General features: G+C 42.1%; 1 protein-coding gene across 1 annotated transcript; it reads left to right on the top strand.

Moving 5' to 3' along the window:
* The first annotated feature begins 18,678 nt into the window (after positions 1-18,678).
* On the top strand, positions 18,679-25,171 carry txnip.S (thioredoxin interacting protein S homeolog). Its single transcript, XM_018233458.2, has 8 exons — positions 18,679-19,140; positions 20,558-20,630; positions 20,725-20,872; positions 21,808-21,910; positions 22,585-22,841; positions 23,054-23,213; positions 23,322-23,473; positions 23,586-25,171. The coding sequence occupies exons 1-8, from the start codon at positions 18,900-18,902 to the stop codon at positions 23,616-23,618; spliced, it is 1,167 nt and encodes a 388-aa protein (XP_018088947.1). The 5' UTR covers positions 18,679-18,899; the 3' UTR covers positions 23,619-25,171.
* The last annotated feature ends 2,458 nt before the right edge of the window (positions 25,172-27,629 follow it).

Genomic DNA, 27,629 nt, shown 5'->3' with positions numbered 1-27,629 from the left:
TTTGTCTGGCTGTTTGTGTTCTCGGCACTGCTGGTTCTGACTCCTGAAGCAATGGAGCAGAAGCCAGCCAAGTAAGAGATGCAGAGGTTTTAATAAATGTATATTGGAAGGTTGCTTAAAATTGTATTTTCTTCCATTGTTCATTGAGTGGGAGACCCCTTTAAGAGACATATATTGTGGCCAAATGAATTCGGTGGGGGAGATTCTTTTTCGGACTGGAGTGCTATATTTGTGGTTTCCTTTTCCCCATCTGTCTAGTCTAAAATGGAGTCCTGACCATCAGGCCAGCCAGCTGGTGGCACTGTTGCTTCATATTATATCATATTATATTAGCAGTATAAAACTGGTAATATCTTGAAAACCAGGGGGAAAATAAATGTGATCCCGATCACAGCCAGTGCAAATGAGTTAGCCCCACCCCTTGACAGACAAAGCGGAATTACACTTTGAATGAAGAAGGATCTAAGTGGTCAGGTCAAACTGTCTTTCATTATGGGGGTTATTTATTAAACTCCGGTAGGGCTTTTTGGGACAAAAGTCAAATTTTTGGGATTTATTAAAACCAGATGCTGCAAAAAGTCAGAATCCGAAAATCCACCATCTCAGACCTGCCGAGGTTGTATTTAAATCCTATTTGGAAGTTTCTGTGGTCAGCGCTGGAATTAGCCCGAAAATCTGACTATTTCTGGCAAAAATCTGAAAAATCCTTGCTTTCCAGGAAAAAGCCTGAAAAATCGCACAATTCTGGGGAAAAACTCATACAGAAAAAACATACGATTTGGGTTTTCGCTGGATTTTATTGATTTTTTACCCGATACGATTAAATTGTGCTTTTTTAATAATAAATAAGGTCAAATCTGTGTCGGATTGGGACACCAGGTGCCCACCCAAAAACCTTAGACGAGGGGCCCACCATAAAAGAGTGGCCCACTCTCAGTACTAATATTCAGCGCCGATTCGGACCTAAGCGCCGCCTGAGGCGGCTCCTGCAATGCCGCCCCCCCTTGCCGACTTACTTGTCGGGAGGGGAGGCAGGAACACTAATGCGGAGAGCGCAATTGCGCTCTCTCGCATTAGTGAAGCCGAATTTCCGGTTTAAAAACCGGAAATTCGGCTCTTAAAGGTGCAGGGGCGGCTTTTTGCCGCCCCTGGAAACCGCTTCGGCGTTGCCGCCTGAGGCAAGCGTCTCAGCTCGCCTCATTGGCGGCGCGCCCCTGCTAATATTCTTCATCTCCTCAATCAACCTCTATTCTCCTAGTTTGTTTTCTTTACTAAATCTATTATTTACAATAATCTATTATTCCATCTAGTTGTCCTCTTTGTTCTTATACAAACAGGGAATGGCCATGAAATAGGCCAAGTGTTTAGCAGCATGAGGGGCCACTGACACCTGGGCCCACCGGGAGTTTTCCTGGTATCCCAGTGGGCCAGTCCAACACTGGGTCAAATTGTGGATTCTAGTTTGATTGGACTTTTATATCTTTAAAAATTAGAAAAATTCGGTTTTTGATAAATAACCCCCAAAATGTCTGAGACTCAGGGGTGCTTTGCCAACGAGGCAAGTTGAGGCTGTCGTCTCAGGCGGCAGTGCCCCACTAGGTAACAGGGGTGGCAAAAATGCCGCTCCCGGTACTTTAAGAGCAGAATTTCCAGGTTTTCAAACCAGAAATTCTGCTTTTCTAGCACAGAGAGCGCGTACTGGCTCTCTCTGCTGCCCTCGTGGACCCCCCTGGACCCCCTTAGGGGCAAAAAAGGTAAGCACACTGGGGAGAGGGGTGGTAGCAACTGCTGCTACCTCAGGCGGCGGAGGGGTCAGGATCGCCCCTGCTGAGACTTGCCAGGCGAAAGGGAAAACATGTTTTTTTCAAAACACATCAGTTAATAGTGCTGCTCCAGCAGAATTCTGCACTGAAATCTGTTTTTCAAAAGAATCTGAAAATCTGAAAATTTCTGATACATTTCGGTAAAATAGTCTGACCAATTCCGCTTATTCCAATTATTTATCAATACATTTTGTCTGCAAATTTCCTGTGAGGTCAAAAACTCGATAGAATCGTGAAAAAAATTCTATTGTACGGATTTTACGCCCCAAAAAATCAGATTTTTTTCAAGACTTCACTCATTGAGTTCTACATGAACTCGGCAAGTCTGAGTTGGAGTCAGGCCCGGATTTGCGGCACGGCCGCATAGGCCCGGGCCTAGGGCGGCAAAAAACAGGGGCGGCATGCCGCCCAGCCGCATTATGGGGACGTTCGTGTCCCCATTCAACTACACCAGCTGCGCCAGCGTTTTTTCGCCGGCGCGCTGGGAAGGCGGGCGCTAGGACCGCGCGGCCGCCTGGTCGGACCGCGCGGCCTAGGGGCGGCCGGGGAAGGAATCCGGCCCTGGTTGGAGTATTTTCTTATTTGGATTTATACAACCCTCTGGGTGAAATAAATCTAAAAAATTCAAAATTTGAATTTGGATTTTTTTTGGCATTTGGACTTTGATAAATAACCTCCCCCCCAGGTATTTTTCTGGTCAGTACAAGACTTTCTTGTTTTTATTAACAATTTTCTACTCACTGTATCCAGTTGATTTAAAGGGGTAGTTCACCTTCAGGTTAACTTTTAGTATGTTATAGAATGGCTAATTCTAAGCAACTTTTCAATTGGTCTTCATTATTTATTTTTTATAGTTTTTTGCATTCATTGCCTTTTTTTCTGACTCTTTCCAGCTCTGTGAGGCTACAAATGTTTTGTTATTGCTACTTTTTATTCCTTATCTTTGTATTTAGGCCTCTCCTATTCATTTTCCTGTCTCTTGCTCAAATCAATGCATGGTTGCTAGGGGAATTTGGGCACTAGCAACCAGATGGCTGAAATAGCAAACTGGAGAGATGCTTGATAAAAAGAGAAATAACTCAAAAACCACAAATAATAGAAAATGGAAACCAATTGCAAATTGTCTCAGAATACCACTCTCTGCATCATGCTAAAAGCCAATAAAGGTGAACAACCCCTTTAACTAAAAAGTCAAATTGTCCCCCGTAAATTAGCATTTTACAAAAATGACATCAGGTTTCCAGTAGGTGTCACTGTTGCTTCATTCACTGGAGCCTCTTCAGGGCTGAGCCGCTGGAAAAGCATTGTCTGTTTAGCTCAGCATTTATCTGTTGCATTATTCTGTTCCACTAAGTGATAATGTCAATTAAATGATGATCCAAAATGATGATATCATCCCATCCAAAATGATGATATCATCCAATTCAGTCAATGCAGCTATGTGGGGGCCACAAAAATATACTGATGAGGTGGCTAGTGATGGGCGAATTTGTCCCCTTTTGCTTTGGCACGAATTTGGCGAATTTCCCGAGAAATTCACAAAAATGGAGAAAAATTCATGAAACAACGATTTTGACTTAAAAAAAATTGACGCCGGCGTCGAACCTGAATTTTCGCCATCTAATTTTTGCTGCAAATTCGGCACGAAACGGGCAAATTTGCAGCGAATTTGCGTCTGGCGAATAAATTCTCCCATCACTAGAGACGGCACCTACAGAACAGTGAGCAGGTTCTCCAGTGCCCAGGCATTTCCAATCAGTAACACAGAAGTCTTTCATAGACTGTCTCAAGCAAACTATTTACTGTTTGACAAGTAACAATGAGAATATTCTGAATATTGGGGCATTTGCAGGGGGCTGACGGCTGGAATAGAAACCCACAAGACTGATTGTATAACTGCTGAATAGCTCCTGCAGGGATTCTCCCAGGGAGGCTGATCCTCCAATAAGACCTTAATAAGCAGCTTAAAAATTAGGATTTAGTGCAAGTCATTTCGGAAGCCCACATTTTTGCCTGATTTGTGGTGCTATTTCCAGAACCAGGTCCATCCTACCCTGGAATTGCCCTGATTTATACTATTTATGCTCCAGAATGGTATGAGATGCTCATTATTACGTATTATTTGTGGTGTGATCAACTGTAGCAAGTGCAACAGGTAGAATTGAATGTACTCACAGCAGCTGCATATTGAGAATACTGTTTCCATGCAAAAGTGTGACATTTAAGAGTCAATAGACTGGACTGCTCCAAGCATGTAACATTAGTCAATAGCCTGTACTGTTCCCACACAAAGGTGTAACTGTAACCTAATAGATTGTACTGCTTCTAGGCAAGGATGAAATATTATAGAGTAAACTCTAGTCACCCCTGCAGGGTTTCTCCTGGCCTCTGTGCTATCTCGGGACATGAGGTTGAACTTAAATGGACAACCCTAATTTGTACTTAGCTCTGTAATTGTAATGGAGCTAATACATTGCGTGCGCCACGTATTTGACTTTGTACATATGTGTAAGATTTGCCAAATCTCCGGCCTCAGATGAGTTCAGCAATATCTTATTGCAGTGAGCAGCGTAAAAACAAGGATATGAGCCAAACTGTTGGGTGTCACAGTTCCCAGAATCCTCAGCCACTTATTGGCAGTTGCACTTCCCAGAAATCCAGCTTAGCACCATAGTATAGGGCCCTTCTCACTCCAACTTTCCCTACTCACACCTGCCGTCCTTCTTTGCTGCTTACTCTTTATGTTCCACTCGCTCAGCATTTACTTCTGCCAAGGCTGCTGACAACCTGCAGTGCAGGTGCAAAGTGCATTAAACAGGCACAGCCTATATCTCCCAACCGTTTTGAGCGGGACAGTCCCGATTTTGACAGCTCAACTCGTAGTCCCGCATTTGTAATGAAGTGTCCCGACTTTCGCTGCACTGAACAGCCAGAAAAAGAAACAAAGTTTCTAACTTAATTGTCTTTTGGCAGAGAGCCAAGAACAGCCACCAGATACTTTTGTAACATCAATATTGTATATTAGGAAAGGATACAGCCAAAGGCAGAATAACTGCAATGTGCATTTATTGACACGACATGTTTCGGGTATAACAACCCTTTATCAAGTGTCTTTTGTAACAATTTTCAGATAAGCAAATAATAAATTGTAGCAATTAAGATAAACAGGTCTCTTGGGAAAAGTTAAAACTCACGGCTTAAGGGCTCTTACTGACGAGCGTTATTACCTGCGCTCCCCTGCGTTCTGTGTTCAGCCGCAGGGGAGCGCAGGAATAGACACATTACATTTTTTCCAATGGGGCTGTACTCACACAGGCGCGTGTAGGCGCCGAACACAGGAAAAATGCAGCATGTTGCGTCTCAACCTGCGTTCGGTGCCTACACGCGCCTGTGTGAGTACAGCCGCATTGGAAAAAAAGTAATGCGTCTATTCCGGCGCTCCCCTGCGGCTGAACGTAGAAAAACGGAACGCAGGGGAGCGCAGGTAAAAACGCTCGTAGCAGGGCAGGGCCATGCCGTCCAGGCGCCCTAGGCAACCTGGCCGGTCCAGCGCCTGCTAGCCGCGCGCATGCGTAAACTGGTGCTTCTGTGTGGTGCGCATGCGCAAACTCCCACTTTCGCACGCGCATGCTCCTTTTGACGTTCGCTTGCGTATGTGGCAATTGAGCGCTGAAGCACTACTACGAGGCCGAATAGAATAAACTTTTGGAGAGACGCGATCGGACATGGGGTAGGTGTCAGAGAAGGCATGTGCCTGTCGCCCCCCTAGCTTTTGCGTCCTAGACGTGTGCCTACTCTGCATACCCCTAGTTCCGGCCCTGGGCTGAACACTCCAGCTGCATATTTTTGCAGGCTCCGTTGATTTAAATCTGATCAGCAGTAATTAGAAAAAGTCTGGTGAATGACCCCTTTAATGTGAAAATATAACATTTAATGTACATTCCACTTTAAGACTAATACAACTAGACAACATGAGCCAAAATATCGAGGAAATGAAAAATGCAAAATGGGCAAAACAAGGGGCGCAGTAAATAGCTTAGCAAGTAAACAGACGATGACCATCAACATCGGCCTATCCCTGATAAGTTGGTCAATGTCAAGAAGCCTTGGTGGAAATAAACATGAACAACAGAGAAGGAAAACAATAACAGTAAGCAGCAACCCTGACAACACGAAAAGAGGTAAAACAGAGCGAAGGCTGAAAAATATTCCCCTAAGTGAATGAAGAGTTGGGAAGCTCCCTATTGAGGACCATTGTGGAGTCTGTTTTTCCTTTTTTCAGGCTCGGTAAAATAAATATCATTGCACGGAGCCAATTTATATATATATTTAGAGAGAACAATGGCCAACAACACCAGGACTTTGCTGTTCATCTGTGTATTAAAGTTGTATATACAACCATGCACCTGGGCATTGATGAAAGACACTGTACAGTCCATTGGAACGATATATTATATACCTAAACAAATGATAATAAAAAGAAGATTATGGGACCTGTTATCCAGAATGCTCAGGACCTGGGGGTTTCAGGATGAGATATTTCTGTAATTTGGATCTCCATATCATAAGTCTACTAAAAAAACAATGTAAAGGAGAACTAAAGCTTAACTAAAGAAGTAGGTAGAAATGTTGTACAAAATGTTTTATGCTTCTGTACCAGCCCAAGGCAACCACAGCCCTTTAGCAGTAAAGATCTGTGTCTCCAAAGATGCCCCAGTAGCTCCCCATCTTTTTTTCTGCTGATTTACTGCACATGCTCTGTGCTGCTGTCACTTACTGAGCTTAGGGAGCCACTCACAATATACAGTACACATAGAATAGAAATGTCACAATATAAGGCTGATTAGTCATTAATACAGATAATTACGACATGGCAGCACAGAAACCAGTGCAATTAGCATCAGAATTTAATAATCAGCAAACCTGTAGCATCAGCTTATATTACAGCCAGGGAAGATCATTTTCTGCTGGATAATTAGTGACGAGCCCTAAGCTTAGCTTCTCAACAGCCAATCAGAGCCCACTGAGCATGTGAGTGTCACAGACACTTTCCAAGATGGTGACCCCCTGTGACAAGTTTGAAGTCCTGGATCATTGCTGCTATTGACAAGCTCAAACTTTAGCCTCGTGCAATAAGTTCACTATAGAAAATATGCCATTTTTAGCCACATTGATTGCTTAGGGGTTAGTTCTCCTTTAAACATTAAATATACCCAATAGGGTGGTTTAGCTTCCAATAAGGATTAATTATTACTTAGTTGGGATCAAGTAAAGGGAAATAATTCTTAAACATTTTTAATTTTTTTTTATTAAAATTAAGTCTATGACAAATGGCCATCCTGAGCCCTCAAGCTTTCTGGATAACAGATCCTGTACACACACACACACACACATATATATATTTATATATATGTTGTTGTTTTTTTAATCTCTACTAGTTTGCCACCAGCGGTGTACCAAAGTCTGTACTGTGTATGCACCAATCAGGAAGGAAAGGGGAGGCTGGCTGGCGGTGGCTGGGGTATTAATAATTAATCAAGATATTAGATCACTGAAGAATCAAACCTTAGAATATTGACTTTATCAGTACATGTTACAAAACCATGTCCTGGCATTTCTCCATATAAAAATAAAAGTGCCACACAGTAAAAACTTTTGCCAGCCATGTTAAATATTGTGAGTAAATACAGTCAGCAACCACTGATTTTATCATGCTGCGTTAAAGTATCTACAACCCCAGAGAACTGCTATGCACATGTGTCATCAACTCTCCTACGCATGCAAAAAGGTCCAGTGGCAGTTAGCATTAATATATAAATATGCTATTGATTTCTGATTTCAGTGGTGTAGGGTAAGAGCAGTACTGAAAAAAGTGTTGTTGGGGTGCAGATGTGCAGCAATTACATCTTTGCCTTGGGGCCAACCAAGCCTTAAAGTACCACTGCTTTAAAGGGGAATTATCATGAAAATGAAAATTTAATATATGCTTCATCATACTGAAATTAGAAACTTTCTAAATACAATCAATTAAATATTCTGTACTGTTTCTGAAATAATCAAGTTTATCTTTTCTATTCCTCTCTCAGCATCTGTTTCTCTTCATTCTGTCTTCATGCAGCAGTTGGGTGTCAGATATTCATTGACAGTTAGATCCAATATATCTTATAGGGGGGCTCCTTTTGCCTAGAAGATGTATTAGAGCTCACTCTATTAAAATCACCAGACATCATGTCTCTCTACATGCAGGATTTGTGCAAAAGGCAGTTATTTTGTTACATTTTTTTTGTACTGGAATCAGTTATTTGAGTGAGCTCTAATACATCTGCTAGAAAAGGAAGCCCCCTATAAGGTTGCCACCTGTCTGGATTTGACCCAGACAGCCTGGTATTTTGAAAGGCTGCCCGGGTCAAAACTTCCTGCCCGGTTTTCCAAATAAGGAAAACCGGGCAGAATTCCCTTGATTGACAAGGTGATTGGATAATAGCTCCACCCCCAGATGGCACTGACACTCCCATCTTCATCACAGCCCCACCCCCATAACATCACAGCCCCACCCTTGCCCGATCTCCACCATGTAAAAAAGGTGGCAACCCTACCCCCTATAAGATTTATTGTATCTAACTGTCAAAAACTGACACCCAACTGCTGCATGAAGAGAGAATGAAGAGAAACAGATGCTGAAAGAAGGATTATGAAGATAAACTTAATTATTTCAGAAATGATGCAGCATTTTTAATTGATTGTATTTACAAAGTTTCTTATTTCATCATGCTTAATTTTTGTAATAATGCACTAGTTACCCTTTAACTACAATTCTCAAATTCATTTGGCAAGGGGTGCTGGGAGTTGCTATAGTTCGGACAGTCCTGCATTTAGGTTGCCCTTGGCCCCATCACGACTATATAAGTCCTTGACCGTATAAATAAGCAAGTGAGACTAAGCAGAACCATGAGGCCAATAAGAGATGTTTTCCAGTTTCTGCTCCCCGTTTACAGAACAGGCCGTATCCTGTTTACTGAGAGTAGCAATGCACGGAATGTTTCTGAATTACTCTTGGAACATTTCATAGTAATGGGCAGATTCCTCGTCCCACTCACGTACTGAATGAGCTGTTTGGGTTTCTTACTGTATCCTCACGCACACGCCAGGGGAGCTCTGTGTTACTATAATCTGGAGTAAGGGTAAGGAATTTCCATGGGGCAGCAGTTCAATACCTCGATTAGCAGAGCTGTTTGATTCTTCAAGACTGCAAGATGTTCTTTTGCTCTTCAGACAATAACATGCTGTTTATGGGACAGTTATGACTGACTCCACTCCGTGCCAACTCAAGATATGAGCCATTGACAGGAGACCTCAGAAGCTGTGCCATATTTTGTAATGAACTGTCAAAGCACCGAAATAATCCCCCCCCCAAACTGCCATGGGTGTTTAAAGGGTTGTTCACATTTATGTTATTTATATAACTTTTAGCATTTTATAGAATGGGTAATTCTAAGCAACTTTTTTCATTTTTATGTCTCTTCTTCTGACTTTATCCAACTTTCAAGTTGGGGTCACTGACCCATATTTAAAAAAAAATGCTTTGTAAAGCCACAGATTTATTGTAATTGCTACTTTTTATTACTTACCTTTCTATTTAGACCTCTCCTATAGTGATGGGCGAATACATTTTATTCCAATGTAGAGTGATACTCTGACAATGTGCAATTGATTTGCATTTTTTATTATTTGTGGTTTTTGAGTTATTTAGCTTTTTATTCAGCAGTTTTCCAGTTTGCTATTTCAGGGTCCAAATTGCCCTAGCAACCATGCATTGATCTGAATTAGAGACTGGACTATGACTAATCATTCACCCATAGATTCCAGCAAGCAGTGACACCAGCTTGCCTTGTGAGTGGTTGAATGCTTGCCTGGATACCTAAGCAAATGACCTACGGACCAACATATCTTACAAAAGTGCTGGACGTGTTACTGTTATACACAACTAGATAGTAACGTGCATCTGAGCTGTTTCTGAAACCCATTTGGGATCTGCAACCCATATGGAGTCTATCATTCCTTTTTTATAAAGGTGGCTCTAGTGGGATACTGGCCGGAAACACTGGTGTTTGTTGTACAGAAAAACTGTTGTTCCCTATGAATGTTTATGCAGAGACTGTTGCCAGAACCACATATAATGGAGCATGAATTGGCTGATCTTCTCACTCTCAAAGGTCTGTGTAAGAATAGGGGAATCAAAACTACTGGATTAACTAAAGCGCAGATGGCATCTCTTATTGCCCAACACACAAAGGCCACTCAGCCAGGACTGACAGATGTGGCAAGTTTATTGATGGAGCAGGCAGAGGAGCAGGCAGGTCCTTCCTCAACCCAGATGACACATGAAAGTGGACTAGTCACTACCATTACTGAACCTGAGCTTGAGCTGCCAATGCATGGGGCAGCAGTGGGTCAGGTGGAGAATGACCCCACTACGGTGAGGTATCAGTCAAGGCTCACAGCTCTGGGATCTAATCTCACTGGTTCAGAACATTTTAAGCTGCTTGAATTGACTATTCAGGAAGAACAAAAGAAGAGAGTTCCCCTTCCCACTGTGAACACAGAACAACTGCAGCATCTTAATACTGGGCATTTCAAACCTGTGATCAAGCTCACCCATGCTGCCTTTCCCTATTTTGATAACTGGCCCTGCACTAAAATCAAAAATTTCTGGACGGTGGTTGCTAAGTTAATAGCATCTGATCTAAAAATACCCTTAAATATAGAAATGTCCCATCTACTGCTGCCTCTCCCTCTCCCAAAATGCAACTACCCAGCCCAAAAGCTGTAAGCAGCAGAAGAGGCAAGTGCCTGGTGTCCTAATGTATTTGCCCTAATAATATCAATAACATCGGCTCTCCCATAACCCAGTTTAGGCCGAGGCCTGTCCAGTTTCACTCAGTCCATATTTAATTTACAGAGGCGCCTGGCGTGTTTATACAAAGACACTGTTGTTTTTGCTCCCGTTCCACATTACCTGATGAAGCAGGAAATGCCTGCGAAACGCGTTGCAATACTGTTTTGTGAATAAACTATTACTGAAAATTACCACTTTCGTTGGTGTCTGCTTGGAGGAGGTAAGTCCACTACTACCTCCTCTGAATTACCCATTGGGTTTTTAAGTGTTTTTAGCTAATTTTATCCTTTTGGCACCTCTGTTTTGTCTTACTACTATATGGAGTCCACCCCGAGTGGAGGGGTATCATCCCCTTTTTCTTCTTCTACAGAGAGCGACGTCTTATTCCTGAGTGGGGTCAGGATAATCTCCCCACCTGCCTATACAGTGGTTGCCTATCGGTAACCCTGGTTTGTGAGTATTAACTTGTTTACTCTAACATTACTCCTTGTAAAAACATATTACACTATTGGGGCTCTTGGTGTTCCTTTTTGTCCTCATATTTAATTTATGTTACAAAAAAGATTTCAGAGGTCTTACCTTCTTCTTCTTGCAATGACAAAGGCTACAGAGAGCTCCGCAACAATTTCTTATTGTTTTCAACGTTGTTGTTGTTGTTTCTGCACAAAGAACATGAAATAACCTATTAGCTCAAATTTATTTAAAAACAACATATATACGGTGCAATGGTACCTATAACTTCAAAAAAACAAATATTTAGAGAAGCAACATTCTAATGATGTTTGTCAAAATGTGAAAAAGCAAGTAATAAGTAATAAGAAAAGAATTTAACTGAACCGGATTAAATTGAATTTGCTGGGGGACATCTATTTATACTTGAAATATATAAATACTGTGCTGTTGGAGAATATGTGCATTATAAGAAAACCCCTTTGTGATGCTCAAAAAAAAGTAGGAGAGTTAAAAAAAAAAACATCATAGTTTGGGGGCCTCATTTCCTAGTTTTTAAATTAACTTAATATTAATACAGCACTGATCTAAAACTTACCTGGCATTGTAACTAATCAGAGGATGGAGCATTGTGATAAATTCCTGTCTGTGCTGCAGCCATTCACATGCTAATATCACACAGATAAGAATTTTATAAAACAAAGATGTATCATTGAATCCCTGCTTATCCTCCCAGTATATAGTGAAATACATAAACCAAATTCCTCACTGGAAGGAATCATATATAAATCGGGCACAATGCAGGGCAATACAAATTGCATCACAATGTTGGACTGAGGGACCTGGGCCCCACTACAGAACCTCCCAGAATACTCATGTAAACAGACTGGGAATAGGCACAGATAATAACTATTATTGGCCCTTTAAGTGAATGTTTTATTTGATACAATACTCTCTCTGAATTATTTATTACTTGCATTTCATTCCATTTAAATCACTTATGGTTTATTAATTCATACTATCCATCTCCTCTTCCCCACTGTGTACAGTAAAACAATTCATAATGGCTGCATTTAGTGATGGGCGAATTTATTCGCCAGGCGCGAATTTGCGGCGAATTTGCGCAATTCGTCGCCAGCGAATAAATTTGCGAAACGCGCGCGAAAATACGCGGGAAAAAAAACTGAAATTCGCCCATCACTAGCTGCATGACATTAGGCCTGGAATGTGCCCCCAGTAAACTCACACTGTGATTCTTATGTCCATTAAAAGCTCATCACTCTTTGTACAGTTAGGGGCCGATTCACAAATGGTCGAATATCGAGGGTTAATTAACCCTCGATATTCGACTGGGAATTAAAATCCTTCGACTTCGAATATTGAAGTCGAAGGATTTAGCGCAGATAGTGCGATCGAACGATCGAAGGATTATTCCTTCGATCGAACGATTAAATCATTCGAATCGTTCGATTCGAAGGATTTTAATCCAACGATCGAAGGAATATCCTTCGATCAAAAAAACTTAGGAAAGCCTATGGGGACCTTCCCCATAGGCTAACATTGAGTTCGGTAGGTTTTAGATGGCGAACTAGGGGGTCGAAGTTTTTTTTTAAAGAGACAGTACTTCGATTATCGAATGGTCGAACGATTTTTAGTTCGAATCCTTTGATTCGAAGTCGTAGTCGAAGGTCGAAGTAGCCCATTCGATGGTCGAAGTAGCCCAAAAAACACTTTGAAATTCAAAGTTTTTTTACTTCGAATCCTTCACTCGAAGTTAGTGAATCGGCCCCTTAGTCTCATAGTAGAACATAAGGTCTCCAGAGGCAGCATCTGGCAAGTACACACAAAATTGTAGACTGATGTCAGGGCAAAGTAGTGTGTGTCAGCCCACCAGGATTTTCCCCAGTATCCTTGTGGGCCACAGGGCCAGTCCAACCAAGTTGCCCCACGTGCCTATAGTTTGCACTTTGCAAGGAAGGACTACTTTGACTGTTTGACTCATGTGCTGATGGATGAGGAGTTGAGGAGGCCCAATAACCCCCTGATTTTGGGTCAATTTGATCTTAATCCAGGTCTTAAAATTATATGCGTGATTTATAGACTAGTGGCAGCCTGGAGAATTCACTACTGAAAAGTTTAATCTTGTTATGAGTTAATGGGTGCCTTGATAAGTTGGACCTACAATGAGTGAAAAGAAGATTTTTAGTGAAATGGGTGTAATTTGCTAGTCCACACAGGGCAAAGGAGTTCCAGTATTTAGTCCCAGTTCCCTGGGCACCTTCATATATTCATTTAACAAAAATATCCCGTGAACGGCTAATTATAACAAGTCTAATGTTTAATAAGTTAGCATATTAAGTATAGTACATTAGGCCATTTGGGATATTTACTATCCTTAATATGCTAACTTAATACATTTTTAATATTGATATTTTTGTCAAATGGACCTACAATGAGAGTTTGAACTTAAAAGTCCACAACCACTGGTCTTCGGCCACAGCCTATATTTAGGGTCAGACTGGGGTTCATGAGGCCCACGAGGCTACTACCCCAAGTCACCTGGGAGTTCCTGTGACCATATAAAGGTCATGGAACTCCAAGCTGACTTGTAATAGCCACATATTATACAACAAGCGTTACATTATTTATCATAATGCTCAAATTTCTTTGAGTCACCTGACAGAAATGAAATCACCGAGCAACCATAATAACTGATGGCATCACTAGGCACCATTTATAAGGACATTATTTGTAGGATATCCTTGGCTCTTGTGTATTATAAATATATAATACACAAAAGCCATGAATATCTTGTAAATTATATCCTTATAAACGGTGAGTAGTGATGTCATCAGTTATAAACGGTGAGTAGTGATGTCATTTCTGTTACATGACTAACTAAAATGTGTGTATTATAATAAATAAAGTACCCCCAGTTGTAAAATATGAGGATATTAGAAATTACCTCGGAGTTCCATGACCTGTATAAAAACACTCGGCCTTCGGCCTCGTGTTTTTATATGGTCATGAAACTCCTCGGTAACTTATAATATTCTTATATTTTACAAAAGGGGGTACTTTATTCACTATATCTCTGCTATGTGTTAGGACTTGGCTGCTATTGTTGCAATGACTCCTCTGCTCACCCCACCGCTTGACTTGAGAGTAAACTACATTTTTTCACACTAATACACTGTTTTTACAAAAATGTCACCATCAGCACAATATAGTTCTTAATTGTAAGCGCAGTGAGGTTGTAATAAATATATATTTTATAGAACATTATTTAACAACTTGCCAGCCAGCCCTTTTCCAATGCACAAGCCCCCCACATGATACCTACTTTCTGTCATCAGGACTCGCTGGTACAAGCTCAAGTGTCAATGCTAAGGGACTTAATTCAGCAGCCAACACTGCTCAGCTCTGCTCCTTGCACTAGATTTTTAATTCCACTCCAGGTGTATATTGTAACACCTCTGATCATGGATGGACCCAAAGGGCACATTTTTGCACCTCTTAGGGTAAGGGCACACCTGGCGATTCGGGGAGATTTAGTCGTGACTATACGGTTCCCCCCTGTCTTCCTCCGGCTAGAATGAAAAATCGCCTGCGGCATGGCACATGGAGCGCTTTGTTTTCCGAAGTTGCCCGAAGTGGTCTCGCGAGGAAACTTCGGGCAACTTCGGAATATGAAGCGCCGCGTGTGCTGTGCCGCAGGTGATTTTTCATTATAGCCGGCGGAAGACAGGGGGGAGCCGTTCAGGGAGATTAGTCGCCCCAAAGAAGAAGCGATTAGTCGCCAGGTAACTAAATCTCTCCGAATCGCCAGGTGTGCCCTTACCCTTAGTGATACCCTTAACAGACAGTTTTGGACTGGGGTATCCATGGCACACTGGGGCTGCCAGCTCAGCAGGCCACCACCTCCTCCAAGTGATTCTGGGGTGCTTAAGGCAGCAGTCCAGATGCCGATCCCCACTCCACACATAAAAATCAGCATTCGTCAAAGGGGGCAGCATCGCTAATGCAATGAGAGCACTATGCTGTTTGCAGAAGTCACAAATAAGCCTGTGTTGCATTTCTGCCAATATAAGGAAATCAAGGATCTGCTGGATCCTTTTGCAACTATGGGGTGCTAAAAATCGAAGACCTGTTATGGCACTAATAACTGGGGAGAGGGAGCCACAGAAGAGGCTGCCTGCATAAGAGGCCTGTATAAAAATTACACGGGGCATTTTATTTTTTATCCCATTCACACAATGTTTAAAATTAAATTCTGGCTATATATTGATGGCGTGCATTTTATTATTATTTATTATTTTGTTCTTAAATTGACAGAAATTCTATTCCAGTAGCACTAAAGCTATTTGCAAACAGGTGGCGCTGCTCCCCATTAAATGACCGGCTGCTGTAGGATTGAGCTACAGCGCATACCAGTGATCCCCCAACCAGAGGCTCGTGAGCAACATGTTATTCACTGACCCCTTGGATGTTGCTCTCAGTGGCCTCAAAGCAGGTGCTTATTTTTTATTAATTCTTGGCAAGAAGGCAAGTTTTGGTTGCATAAAGACTAGTTGTACTGTCAAGTAGAGCCTATTGTAGGATGTCAGTCCACACAGGGGCTAACAAATAGCCAATCACAGCCCTTATTTGGCACATCCAGGAAGTATTTTCATGCTTGCTTTGCTCCCCAACTCTTACAGTTGATTGTGGCGCACGGGTTTAAAAGGTTGGGGAGCCCTGGCCCATACAGTGACCCAACCTGCATGGGAACGAATTTCCTGCTAATGAGACTCCAAAGTGAACAAACACACACAGAAAATAATCTTGACAGTCACTTCCTCCGTCTTGGATATTGGTCGGCTCACTGATCGGACTGGCTGGAAAATTTTGACTGGGCACCTGAATATCGCCCATTGTTAGTGGAGAATCATCAGATACAAGTATAATTCTTTTGTTCTACCAGTATATCTGACGATTCAGCTCTACACATGTGTATAGTAGTGGAACTACAAGACATCGCATATAGTAGTGGAACTACAGAACAGAGTGTACATTAGTGGAACTACAGGACAGAGCGTATAGTAATGGAACTACAGGACGGAGCGTATAGTAGTGGAAATAAAGGACAGAGCGTATATTAGTGGAACTACAGGACAGAGCGTATATATGTGCAACTGTGGGACACAGCGTATAGTAGTGGAACTACAGGACACAGCGTATATTAGTGGAACTACAGGGCAGAGCGTATATTAGTGAAACTACAGGACAGAGCGTATATATTAGTGGAACTACAGGACAGAGTGTATAGTAGTGGAACTACAGGACAGAGTGTATAGTAGTGGAACTACAGGGCAGAGCGTATATTAGTGGAAGTATAGAACAGAGGACGGAGCGTATAGTAGTGGAACTACAGGACGGAGCGTATAGTAGTGGAACTACAGGACACAGCATATAGTAGTGGAACTACAGGACGGAGCGTATAGTAGTGGAACAACAGGACACAGCGTATAGTAGTGGAACTACAGGACGGAGCGTATAGTAGTGGAAATAAAGGACAGAGCGTATATTAGTGGAACTACAGGACAGAGCGTATATATGTGCAACTGTGGGACACAGCGTATAGTAGTGGAACTACAGGACACAGCGTATATTAGTGGAACTACAGGGCAGAGCGTATATTAGTGAAACTACAGGACAGAGCGTATATATTAGTGGAACTACAGGACAGAGTGTATAGTAGTGGAACTACAGGACAGAGTGTATAGTAGTGGAACTACAGGGCAGAGCGTATATTAGTGGAAGTATAGAACAGAGGACGGAGCGTATAGTAGTGGAACTACAGGACAGAGTGTATAGTAGTGGAACTACAGGACGGAGCGTATAGTAGTGGAAATAAAGGACAGAGCGTATATTAGTGGAACTACAGGACAGAGCGTATATATGTGCAACTGTGGGACACAGCGTATAGTAGTGGAACTACAGGACACAGCGTATATTAGTGGAACTACAGGGCAGAGCGTATATTAGTGAAACTACAGGACAGAGCGTATATATTAGTGGAACTACAGGACAGAGTGTATAGTAGTGGAACTACAGGACAGAGTGTATAGTAGTGGAACTACAGGGCAGAGCGTATATTAGTGGAAGTATAGAACAGAGGACGGAGCGTATAGTAGTGGAACTACAGGACGGAATGTATAGTAGTGGAACTACAGGACACAGCATATAGTAGTGGAACTACAGGACGGAGCGTATAGTAGTGGAACAACAGGACACAGCGTATAGTAGTGGAACTACAGGACACAGCGTATAGTAGTGGAACTACAGGACAGAGCGTATAGTAGTGGAACTACAGGACAGAGCGTATAGTAGTGGAACTACAGGACGGAGCGTATAGTAGTGGAACTGTGGGATGGAGAGTATAGTAGTGGAACTACAGGACGGAGCGTATAGTAGTGGAACTGTGGGATGGAGAGTATAGTAGTGGAACTACAGGACGGAGCGTATAGTAGTGGAACAACAGGACACAGCGTATAGTAGTGGAACAACAGGACACAGCGTATAGTAGTGGAACAACAGGACACAGCGTATAGTAGTGGAACAACAGGACACAGCGTATAGTAGTGGAACTACAGGACAGAGCGTATAGTAGTGGAACTACAGGACAGAGCGTATAGTAGTGGAACTGTGGGACGGAGCGTATAGTAGTGGAACTGTGGGACAGAGCGTATAGTAGTGGAACTACAGGACAGAGCGTATAGTAGTGGAACTGTGGGACGGAGCGTATAGTAGTGGAACTACGGGACGGAGCGTATAGTAGTGGAACTACAGGACGGAGCGTATAGTAGTGGAACTACAGGACGGAGCGTATAGTAGTGGAAGTACAGGACGGAGGCCATTGTGCATATAACAAGGAATTAGTGTCAGCACAAGAGCAAATATGTAGCTTTTATTCACTGCTGGAGCTGGAATTTATTTTTCCCCTGGTGTTTGTTTAGGATACAGCTTGTGACTCGGTGTAGTAGTTATTGGGGTAGTGGAATGTTTCATTGTGCCCCCTTTTCAACACCTGCATAGAATTCCCTCAGGGTGCCAGACAGCCAGCTATTACTGTACAGAGTGAGCTTGAGTAACTACTAAATATACGTTATACAGAGGTGTCACACAATGACAGGACTGGCCCGTACACACCAGCAAGAACAGTAAACAACCCCCCACAGGAATCGCGCCCAGTCTCATCACCGTCTCACACAACATCCCGACCCCGCCGCCGTGACAAACAACTTCAGGATGACGCGCAAGCCCCGCCCCTTTCCCGTCTCCTGCCCGCAGCTTGCATGCCCTGTTCACGCGCTGCCTGGCGGCTCCTATTCGCTGGCCGCTCCATTAACAACATACCGCGGACCAATGGGAGCGGTGTGCACGAGGTGAGCATGGGGAAGCAATTGGCAAGCGGAAGGTGGGCGGAGCGTGGGCCCAGCGCTCATATAAAAGACCGATTTCCTGGTCTTGTTTACAGCCTGTCGGCTTGGAGCGTGTAGTGGTGGAACAAATAACCAGTGCAGAGCTCTGCAGGGTTAGAGTGCTTGTACCACTGAACTGGAGCTGAAAGCACTTACTTTTTCATATGATCCTTACTTGGGGACTATTATTCATTGTCTGCAATTCCATTGGACACAGCTGCCCAACTGTCATCTTAGCTGCCCATTAGAGTCACACTATCTGCCATCATGGTTGTTTTCAAGAAAGTCAAGTGCTTTGAACTGTCTTTCGCCGACCCCGAGAAGGTGTACTGCGGTGGGGACAAAGTAACGGGCAGGGTCCTGGTGGAGGTGGCTGAAGTGACCAGAGTGACAGCGGTGAGATTGTTGGCATGCGGGGTGGCCAAGGTATTGTGGTCCCAGAACTGCAAGCAGGAGATGGAGTACCTGAGATACGAGGACACCCTGCAGATGGACGATCAGCCGACAGGTGAGAAGCGACGTCTGGGCCCATGGTGGGAGGGAAACCATTAAATTCATTCATCACGTTATTTGTGAATATTTTAAAGGCTTCTTGAACTCTTTTTATGCATCACTGGGTTGCGTGATGCTTTCAAAGAACATGGTAGGAAGTGGGCTTTAAACTGCAGCAGAGCTATGAGGACGTGCGTCGCTTTAGGACAGAGACACTAAGAATCAGGGAGATTACTTGTCCGGCAACAAATCTCCTCTTCTTCGGGACGACTGATCTCACCAAACTGCCTCCTTACGGCGATTTAGATTCTAGCCGGCGGGAGGCAGTTCGGGGAACCTAGTAGAAATAGCAGATTTGTCGCTGGGCAACTAATCTCCCGGAATCTTTGAGTGTGTCTCTGCCCTTAAACCCCTGAGGATGTTTGTTTTATATTAAGTTTTTACGTGTGCTTAGGGCCACTGCTGTAATGGTTCTTGTCAGGAGGTAACTTCGGGCAACTTTGAAAAATGAAGAGATCAGAGTGCCATCCTGTCGGTGATTTAGATTCTAGCCGGCGGGAGGCAGTTCGGGGAGATTAGTCGCCCCGTAGTAGTGGTAATTTATCGCCAGGCGACTGGATCTGCCCTTAAATCCCTGAGGATGTTTTTGTTTTATATAAAGTTTTTACTTGTGCTTGGGGCCACTGCTGTAATGGTTCTGGTCATCAGAGGCTTCCGTATGCCGTGTCTATGTAACGATCATCTGGTACTTTAATAGGGACTTGGCTGGCAAACGTTCCTGGTATGCAGAACCTTTTACTAGAAGTGCCCAGTCCTACATTCCTATTGCATTGGCTCAGTCTGTATATGAGAAATATGATGCTTGTGTGATAACTACAGAGGCTATTGGCAGGACATTACCATCTGCGCTGATGCACTGTTACCAGGGCAGGGTTTATTAACCTAGAGCAAGCTGTTGGATTTGGTCCATAATCATACCAACAGATTAATCGCATCCTGCCCTATTTATCTAGTAGATGTCCTGTACTACACTTCTGTTCAACGTAAGGCAATAATGCTATGCCACGGATTATGAAAAGTGTTTTCACTCACTGGGAAATGCTTTCACTTGAACGAGGAGGGAGAAGTCCTTTACATGAACTAAGCCAAGCTTCATAAATATAAAAAATTTGTGTAATATGTATGCATGGCCACTAAGGCATTCCAGATAAAGAGGAAACTATTTATAAGCTTAATCGGCACATTAAAGGGCCAATAGTTGACAAGAAGTGTTGCTTCCTCTCTGAGTTCGTATTTTTTCTTCAAACCTCTTCTATTTTAAAAGAGTAATTTGGGCAGAGTGTATGAACGTATGGGGCTCTACTTTTTGATACTTGAAGAAACCTTATACCGAACTATAACTTCATTTCTACCTCCCTTGTTGTCTCTTCTAGATTCTGATGGATCTGTCATTATGAGGCCAGGCAACTGCTACGAATACAAGTTTGGATTCGAGCTGCCCCATGGGTAGGTATCCTGCTTTTCTAAAAAGTGCCAATGACCTTTTAGATGCTTGGTATGTTTAATAAGAAGTCTTACACAGTGCTGTATTTCTTTGCAGTCCTTTGGGGTCAACATTCAAAGGAAAGTATGGTTCTGTGAAGTACTGTGTCAAAGCTTTCCTCGATCGGCCATCCCATCCTCCCCAGGAAGTAAAGCAGACCTTTCAAGTTGAGGACTCTGTGAATGTGGACACTCCAGATCTCATGGTAACTATATTATTCTGTATACGATAACTCCCATAGAACCACAAGACATTAAGGGCCTGATTCAATTCAGTGAGGAAAGGATAGCTCTTGGTTTAACACGTGAAAACTCGTGGATGAGATTCAGTTGGAGGAGGAGAAAACTCTTCTACAAATTCAGTTCCAGTTTTTTTTCCATGGACTTCAATAGAGTTTTTGCAGGATAAACCACAAGAAGTTTTATTAATTGAATTGTATCTCAAACTGAATCTTCTCTGAGTTTTCATGTGGTACACCTTTACTCACTGCATTGAATCTGGCCCTATGTGTAAGATATGGATAGTTGGCATCTAAAGGTGGCCATACGCAGGCCGATAAAAGCTGCTGACAGACCGAGTCAGCAGCTTATTGGCTCATGTATGAGGCCCTCCCACGGGCTTCCCCGATCTATATCTCAGCCAGGGCTTAAAATCCCATCGGATCCGACCGCCCGTTTCATTGATGATCCGATTGTTGGGCCTAGGGTGATATCGCCCATCGCATATTGGGGATAGATCCGCACGTTTAGTGACATCGCCAAATGAGCGGATCTCTCTGTGTATGGCCACCTTAAAAGAATATTCTAAACAGACTTTGGTTAATCCTTAAATATACTTTATGCCCCAGCCTTTAATAGGAAAAAAGTAAACCAGAGTTAAGTTACCCATTATCTTGATTAGATGCAAGATCAAGGGCATATATTGAAGTGTTGGTGTTCCAGTAGTAAGTAGTCTTGCATGCTTGGTTTATCTGGTGAGGGATCTCTTGCCCTTTCAGTACTCATTATAGGTAAAGTTCATGGACAAAGCAGCTAATGAGTTTACAGATTAGCTCCAGGGTCAGAGGGGCAAAGTAGTAGTAGTGTCCATCTTCAGCAGCTCAGTAGAGCATTACTAATCTTGTTTGTTTCTTCCTGGCAGTCACCAGTGTCTGGCAAAAAGTACAAGAAGATGACATGCATGTTCATTCCTGACGGCCACATCTCTATGAGTGCCTGCATTAACCGCAAGGGATTCTGTGAAGGTAAGGTTCTTTGTAAGCCAAAGTTTGTATGTGATACTTCTGAGGGTTGGGATCTGAAAAGCTAAAGACATACTATGGTATTTATTGTATACTTCTGTACAATAAGACTATACATTTAATGAACTGATGGGGGACAAATCCAATAACAGAATATAAATAAATACAACATTGCATTCAAGATTAAATGCTAAGTTTTGGGAGATCCGAGAAAGGAGTCCCTTTTCTGTAGAACTTACATTCTAAAGGTGGCCATAGACATAACAATTACGCTCTTTCTTGGAAAAGATCTTTCCAAGAAAGATTGTTCATGTGTAGAGCTCAATTGTCAGATATACAGAAAGAAACAATAGAATTCTACCTGTAACTGATGATTCAGCACTAACAATGGCCGATGTTTGGGTGCCTTCAAAGACACCCGATCAAAATTTTTCATCCAGTACGATATCGGATATTCTGCCGATATCGGTCGGCTCTTTTCCCACCATACACACACCGAATATCGGACGAAAATTAGATTTGTACGACATCTGTGCGTCTATGGCCACCTTAAGTGATATGTTTTTGCGTTTCAAACAAACCTATCAAAAACCTAAATTAAATATGGTCAGGCCTGCAGATAGTTCTTGCATTTAAAAATGGCCTCCCTCTCAACCTGACTTATACTTCCTTCGTAGGTGAAGACATCTGCATCTCTGCTGACTTTGAGAACACCTGCTCCCGCATTGTTGTCCCCAAAGCTGCCATTGTAGGCAAGCACACTTACCTGGCCAATGGCCAAACCAAAGTCTTCACCCAGAAATTATGCAGTGTAAGAGGCAATCATATCATTTCCGGCATGACCGGCTCCTGGAGAGGAAAGAGTATCCGTGTACCCAAAATCAAGCCTTCCATCTTGGGATGTAACATCATGCGGGTTGAATATTCCCTGCTGGTAAGTTTCCAGTCAGATATTTGCTTTCATTATTTAAACCGTCCTAGACTACCCAAAGCTAACTGATGGCTGATTCATGTGTATAACCAGATAAACTTTGATCACTATAACCCACCTAGATCTTGGACATAAAAATTCAAATAAGATTAGTAAGAGAAACAAAGTCATTTTCATTACAGCGATGACTTACCATTCTGCCTTTTATGTTGCAGGTCTATGTCAGTGTCCCTGGCACCAAGAAGATCATTCTCGACCTGCCCCTTGTCATAGGCTCCAGTTCTTCTGGAATGAACAGCCGCACCTGTAGCATGGCAAGCCAGGCCAGCTCTGAGATGAGTTGGTTAGAACTGAACATCCCAGGGACCCCAGAAGGTATGTTGTCTTTTAAAAAATATTGCTCTATATATGCATTGTGCTTTTAGACCAACATATTGTTTTGAGGCTTAAGTCTTATGCAATTATCCCTTTTATTTTCCTCAGCTCCTCCAGGCTACCTGGATATGTTCCCTGAGGATCACAGACTGGAGAGCCCCACTGCTCCATTGTTAGATGATTTGGATGAAGCCTGTGACAGTCCTATCTTCATGTACGCTCCAGAGTTTAAATACATGCCTCCTCCAACCTACACAGAGGTGAGTGTCATTTGTGGAGTGTCCTCTTGCAAATACACAGTCTGATCTATTATGAAGCTTTATTACAATGATAAATTGCTAACTTTTTTTTGTATTTTCCTTTTCGCTTCAGGTTGATGTCAACAAAAACATCTGTGTGCAGTAAACATCTCAGCAGAAACCACCAACGATGTTTGTTCTTTTGTTTTCAAGTTCTGCACTTGACTACTATTACACAGTGGACTTGTGGAAGCTGTAAGTGGCCTTTTCTTCAAGGGCTTGGTTCAGGAATTTGAACCAAATACAAGGAAAGACTTTGACACTTGCCTTAAACATTGGGCAGGAATCTGTGGCCAACGGTGGATATGAGGACATTCAAACACACATAGTATTGATGACGTAGAGCAAAAACAGGCTGATAATTTAGCCACACCAAGCTGTAAATAAGTCTCAACGATGGCAATGAAAAGAGAAAATTTCCCCTTTCTTTCCCCTCTTATTTATAAGTAAGGGTCCAAGGATTTCAATTGACTATAGAATGCTTATCTACTACCTTTTTCTACTGGTGCCTTTTCAAGTAGGTCTATAGAAGTCATGCCAGAAAGCATTCCAGCGAGGGAATTAACTCTGAGTACAGAGCTGGACAATAACTTTACTGGCCCTTTAATATGTTGAAGGGTTTAATTATGTGAACGAGGTAATTGAGAAAATCACGAACAGCTGGCCTTTATACCCTACAAATCAGAATCTGTAATCTGTATATATTTTTTTTTTTAAATCTTGTTGAAATCGTTGTATGCCTCCAGAAAAAAGGATATGCAATGCCGCATGATCCTTTAAATATTTAACAAGCAAAAAAATGTTTGTCCTTTTCTGTTAGAAAGCAGTGTTACGTTTGTATTTTTGCTTTGTTTGTGAAGCACTTTCTAATTACTCTGTGGAATGTTTAAGCTTTTTTTTGGGGTGGGGAGATGTAACCACTACAGGCTTCTCCTTTATATTGTTCAGGTCTTGGGTCAGGGACATCATTTCACTGACCGTCCAGCTGTAGTGAACTAAAAATATTATTAGGATTCGCAGCCAGTTACATATCATTCATAGAGAGCTTCTGTAAAATTCCTGATCTTGGGAAAGGAACGGCTTCAATTGTGACGTCACTTTCTCAATCTGTAGAATGATTTAAGAAGCTACAAATCTTGCAAGGAACGTGACGATTTATAATGAGAATCTGCTTTGGGACAAGCATAATTTTTCTTATTGTCTCTACTGGTGTCTATTTTTAATGTCCTATTCTGTGATGCAATAGAAACAAAAAGCCAGTCTTTCAACGCATTAAAGCCTTATGTTGCTGCCTACTATGCTATTTTTAGCTTTCCTAAAATTAGGCTTCCTTATCCAATGATGTATGGAAATGTGTTTTTGATTGTTCCGCCCTTCCCTGTTCGAACATTCTTGACCTAAACGTTTGCAGACTTCTACTTCTAAGTATTGCAATTTCTGGGGAAAGCACTTAATCTCTCGTACTGTAACTTAGCACTGCAGAAAAATTCTGTTTCCTTGGGGAATGTATGCTTGCACCGAGAAGGTTTTTTTTCTTTTTTTGTAAAAGGAATATTCATTGCTGTTTTTGTATATCAGTAAGAGATTTATTTTGTACTGTGAAATGTTGCCTGTTTAAAGGCAATACTTATTTTCTAAATAAAGTTAAGAAATCTATTTTAAAAAAAAAAAACCAAAAAACTTGTTTGTTTGTGAATGAATGTTGGCACTGAACTTTAATGATTTAACATGATTGGATTTCCTCATGTAATCCTCGCTAAAATCCTGGCCCTTGCCAGTTGGCAAACATCAGCTGTACACAGGCCATCAAACAGGTGACAAGATTTGTCCAGTTATAATGCAATCTCCATGTGTGTAGGGGTATTGCCAAGCTTACATGGGCTCCTTGGTTTTAGTGGAAATTCTTTAAATTTCACTCGGATATCAGTTTATTGCAGATTATTAAGAGTGATCCATAGATTTACCTAAATTAATATTGTGCACCAGTTGAGACAAAATGACCCAAATAGGCTTGACAACGGTCTCTGTAGACCCAAAACTCCCTGAAAACCATGGATTAGAATGGTTTCTAAATATTGCAGAATCTTAATTGAGGAAATACCCTTTTCATTAGTATGCAAAGCAGATGGGATTTTACTGCCAAACTCAAAATCACCCCTTAAATTTTGCATGAAATACCTTAGATTGGGTAATGTTTTACCCATAACTAACATTCAAATCTAAAAACAATTGTGGAACAACAAAAGCATGCAAAAAGTTCCTTGGGGAAATCAAATAAGGGCTGTGATTGCCTATTGTAGACTGGCAGCCTACACGAGGCTCTATTTTGTAATATACCTGGTTTTTATGCAACCAAAACTTGCCAACAAGACAGTAATTGGCCACTGGGTGCAACATCGATGGGGCTGGTGAACAACATGTTTGGGATCACTGTCATAGATGCTGAACCTGTTTGGTTGCATATTTGGTCACTGGCCAATAGTCAATAGGCTCATGAAAGGTGGAATCTGTGCCATTATTGCCATTGGAGGATAATGCTTCAATGACATTGACCATGAATCAACATCCTACCCAAAATATGTCTATGGGATATCTATTACATTTAGAGCAAGATGAAAATTTCCATGTGCTTATATGGAAACTATAGTGAATACATACACTTAGCATTATAATTATTAAAGGGGAACTCCACAAAAACGTAACTTAAGCTTTTTGAAAAGTAAACACAACTTCAAGCAACTTTGCAGTATACATCAATTAAATAGTATGCAGACTTTTCATGATTTGTAATGTTTTGGAACAGTTCCCTAAGCCTAGCCCCCTGCTCTCCTGCTGATCTGTCTGACTACTTTGCTGAGCTGGCTGACTACTGTTACTTCAGGTATCAACAGCCATCTGTTCTCAGCCTGCATCCTCCAAACCCCACAATTCCCTGCACATGTGATTTCAATAAGGAACAGAACATAGTGCAATGCATTGTGGGTTATGTAGTTCCTGCATGCTGTCTGTAAGCTGTGGAGAAGTTGTTACAATTTGTAACATCAGTGTTTAGTCCCTCCTTCCCTGCCAGGATTTCAAATGAAGCAGAAAGAGAAGAACTGTTACACAGCTGGATTTAAGAAAATGGTATTTATTCATACTTTCTGAAGAAAAGGTGATGGGTATATTAGGGGTTTCTGTGTTATGTAGGCCTCTTTATCAGATTTTGGTTTGGAGTTCCCCTGTAATAATAATAATAATAATCTCCACTGTCTTCTTGACGGTACTGGAGGCCAAACAAAACAACAGAAAGGATATGTCTTAGTGAGCAGTGGCTTGATCTGTGAAACCAGAGAGGAACAGATGGCTGGAAGCTTGACATGAAGTGATATCTTTCCTAAATTAAGATGTGTTGCTAAGAGACAGCTCATAGGAAGCCCTATAATTCTGCTATTGTAGGCCAGCCAACCATGAAGCAGAAAAAAAAAATCTTTCACGAAAGCAAGAGACATTGATGGGCTTTTCTTCCTATTTTAAAGGCTTTGTTTATGCTCCACATGGTTTCTGATACATTATCGACTGTATTATTGCAGTTGCTCTCAAAATATGGAATTTTTGTTGTCCTAAGGGTATAGGATTTGTTCTCTGGAAATCTGTTATCCAGATTTTAATTAAATAATGCAAAAATGTTAAACACATTTCCTTTTTCTTTGTAATATTAAAACAGTGCCTTGTACTTGATCCCAACTAAAGGTGGCCATACATGGAGAGATCCGCTCGTTTGGCGATGTCGCCAAACAAGCGGATCTCCCTCCGATATGCCCACCTTGAGGTGGGCAATATCGGGCTGATCCGATCGTGGGCCCTAGGGCCCAACGATCGGATCCTAACGATGCCCAAACGGGCGGTCGGATCGCGGGACCGCATCAACGAATAGATGCGGCCGCGATCCGACGGGATTTTCTGTCCCATCCGATCGAGATCTGGCCGTCGCTAGCAAAAATTTGCAAGAAATCCAATCCGTAGGCATGTCGCCAATTTAATAACAGGCATAGAGGACAATTTGCTAGTGAAAGAGACTGGCGCTTGCGCAGTTTTGCGTCCTATCACCAGGTGAACGATTGTTCACTAAACTGCG

The sequence above is a fragment of the Xenopus laevis genome, chromosome 8S (assembly GCF_017654675.1).
Source record: "Xenopus laevis strain J_2021 chromosome 8S, Xenopus_laevis_v10.1, whole genome shotgun sequence".
NCBI classification, from domain to species: Eukaryota; Metazoa; Chordata; class Amphibia; order Anura; family Pipidae; genus Xenopus; species Xenopus laevis.
The sequence above is the reverse complement of the archived record's forward strand: the minus strand, read 5'-3'. Positions and strand labels throughout refer to the sequence as shown.

What these genes read in the sequence shown, in the direction of transcription:
- txnip.S (XM_018233458.2), top strand. Translation starts at nt 18,900, where the DNA reads ATGGTTGTTTTCAAGAAAGTCAAGTGCTTTGAACTGTCTTTCGCCGAC. An exon ending in CATCCCAGGGACCCCAGAAG is followed by an intron (nt 23,214 to 23,321) that starts GTATGTTGTCTT and finishes TATTTTCCTCAG; the next exon opens with CTCCTCCAGGCTACCTGGAT. An exon ending in CTCCTCCAACCTACACAGAG is followed by an intron (nt 23,474 to 23,585) that starts GTGAGTGTCATT and finishes TTTTCGCTTCAG; the next exon opens with GTTGATGTCAACAAAAACAT.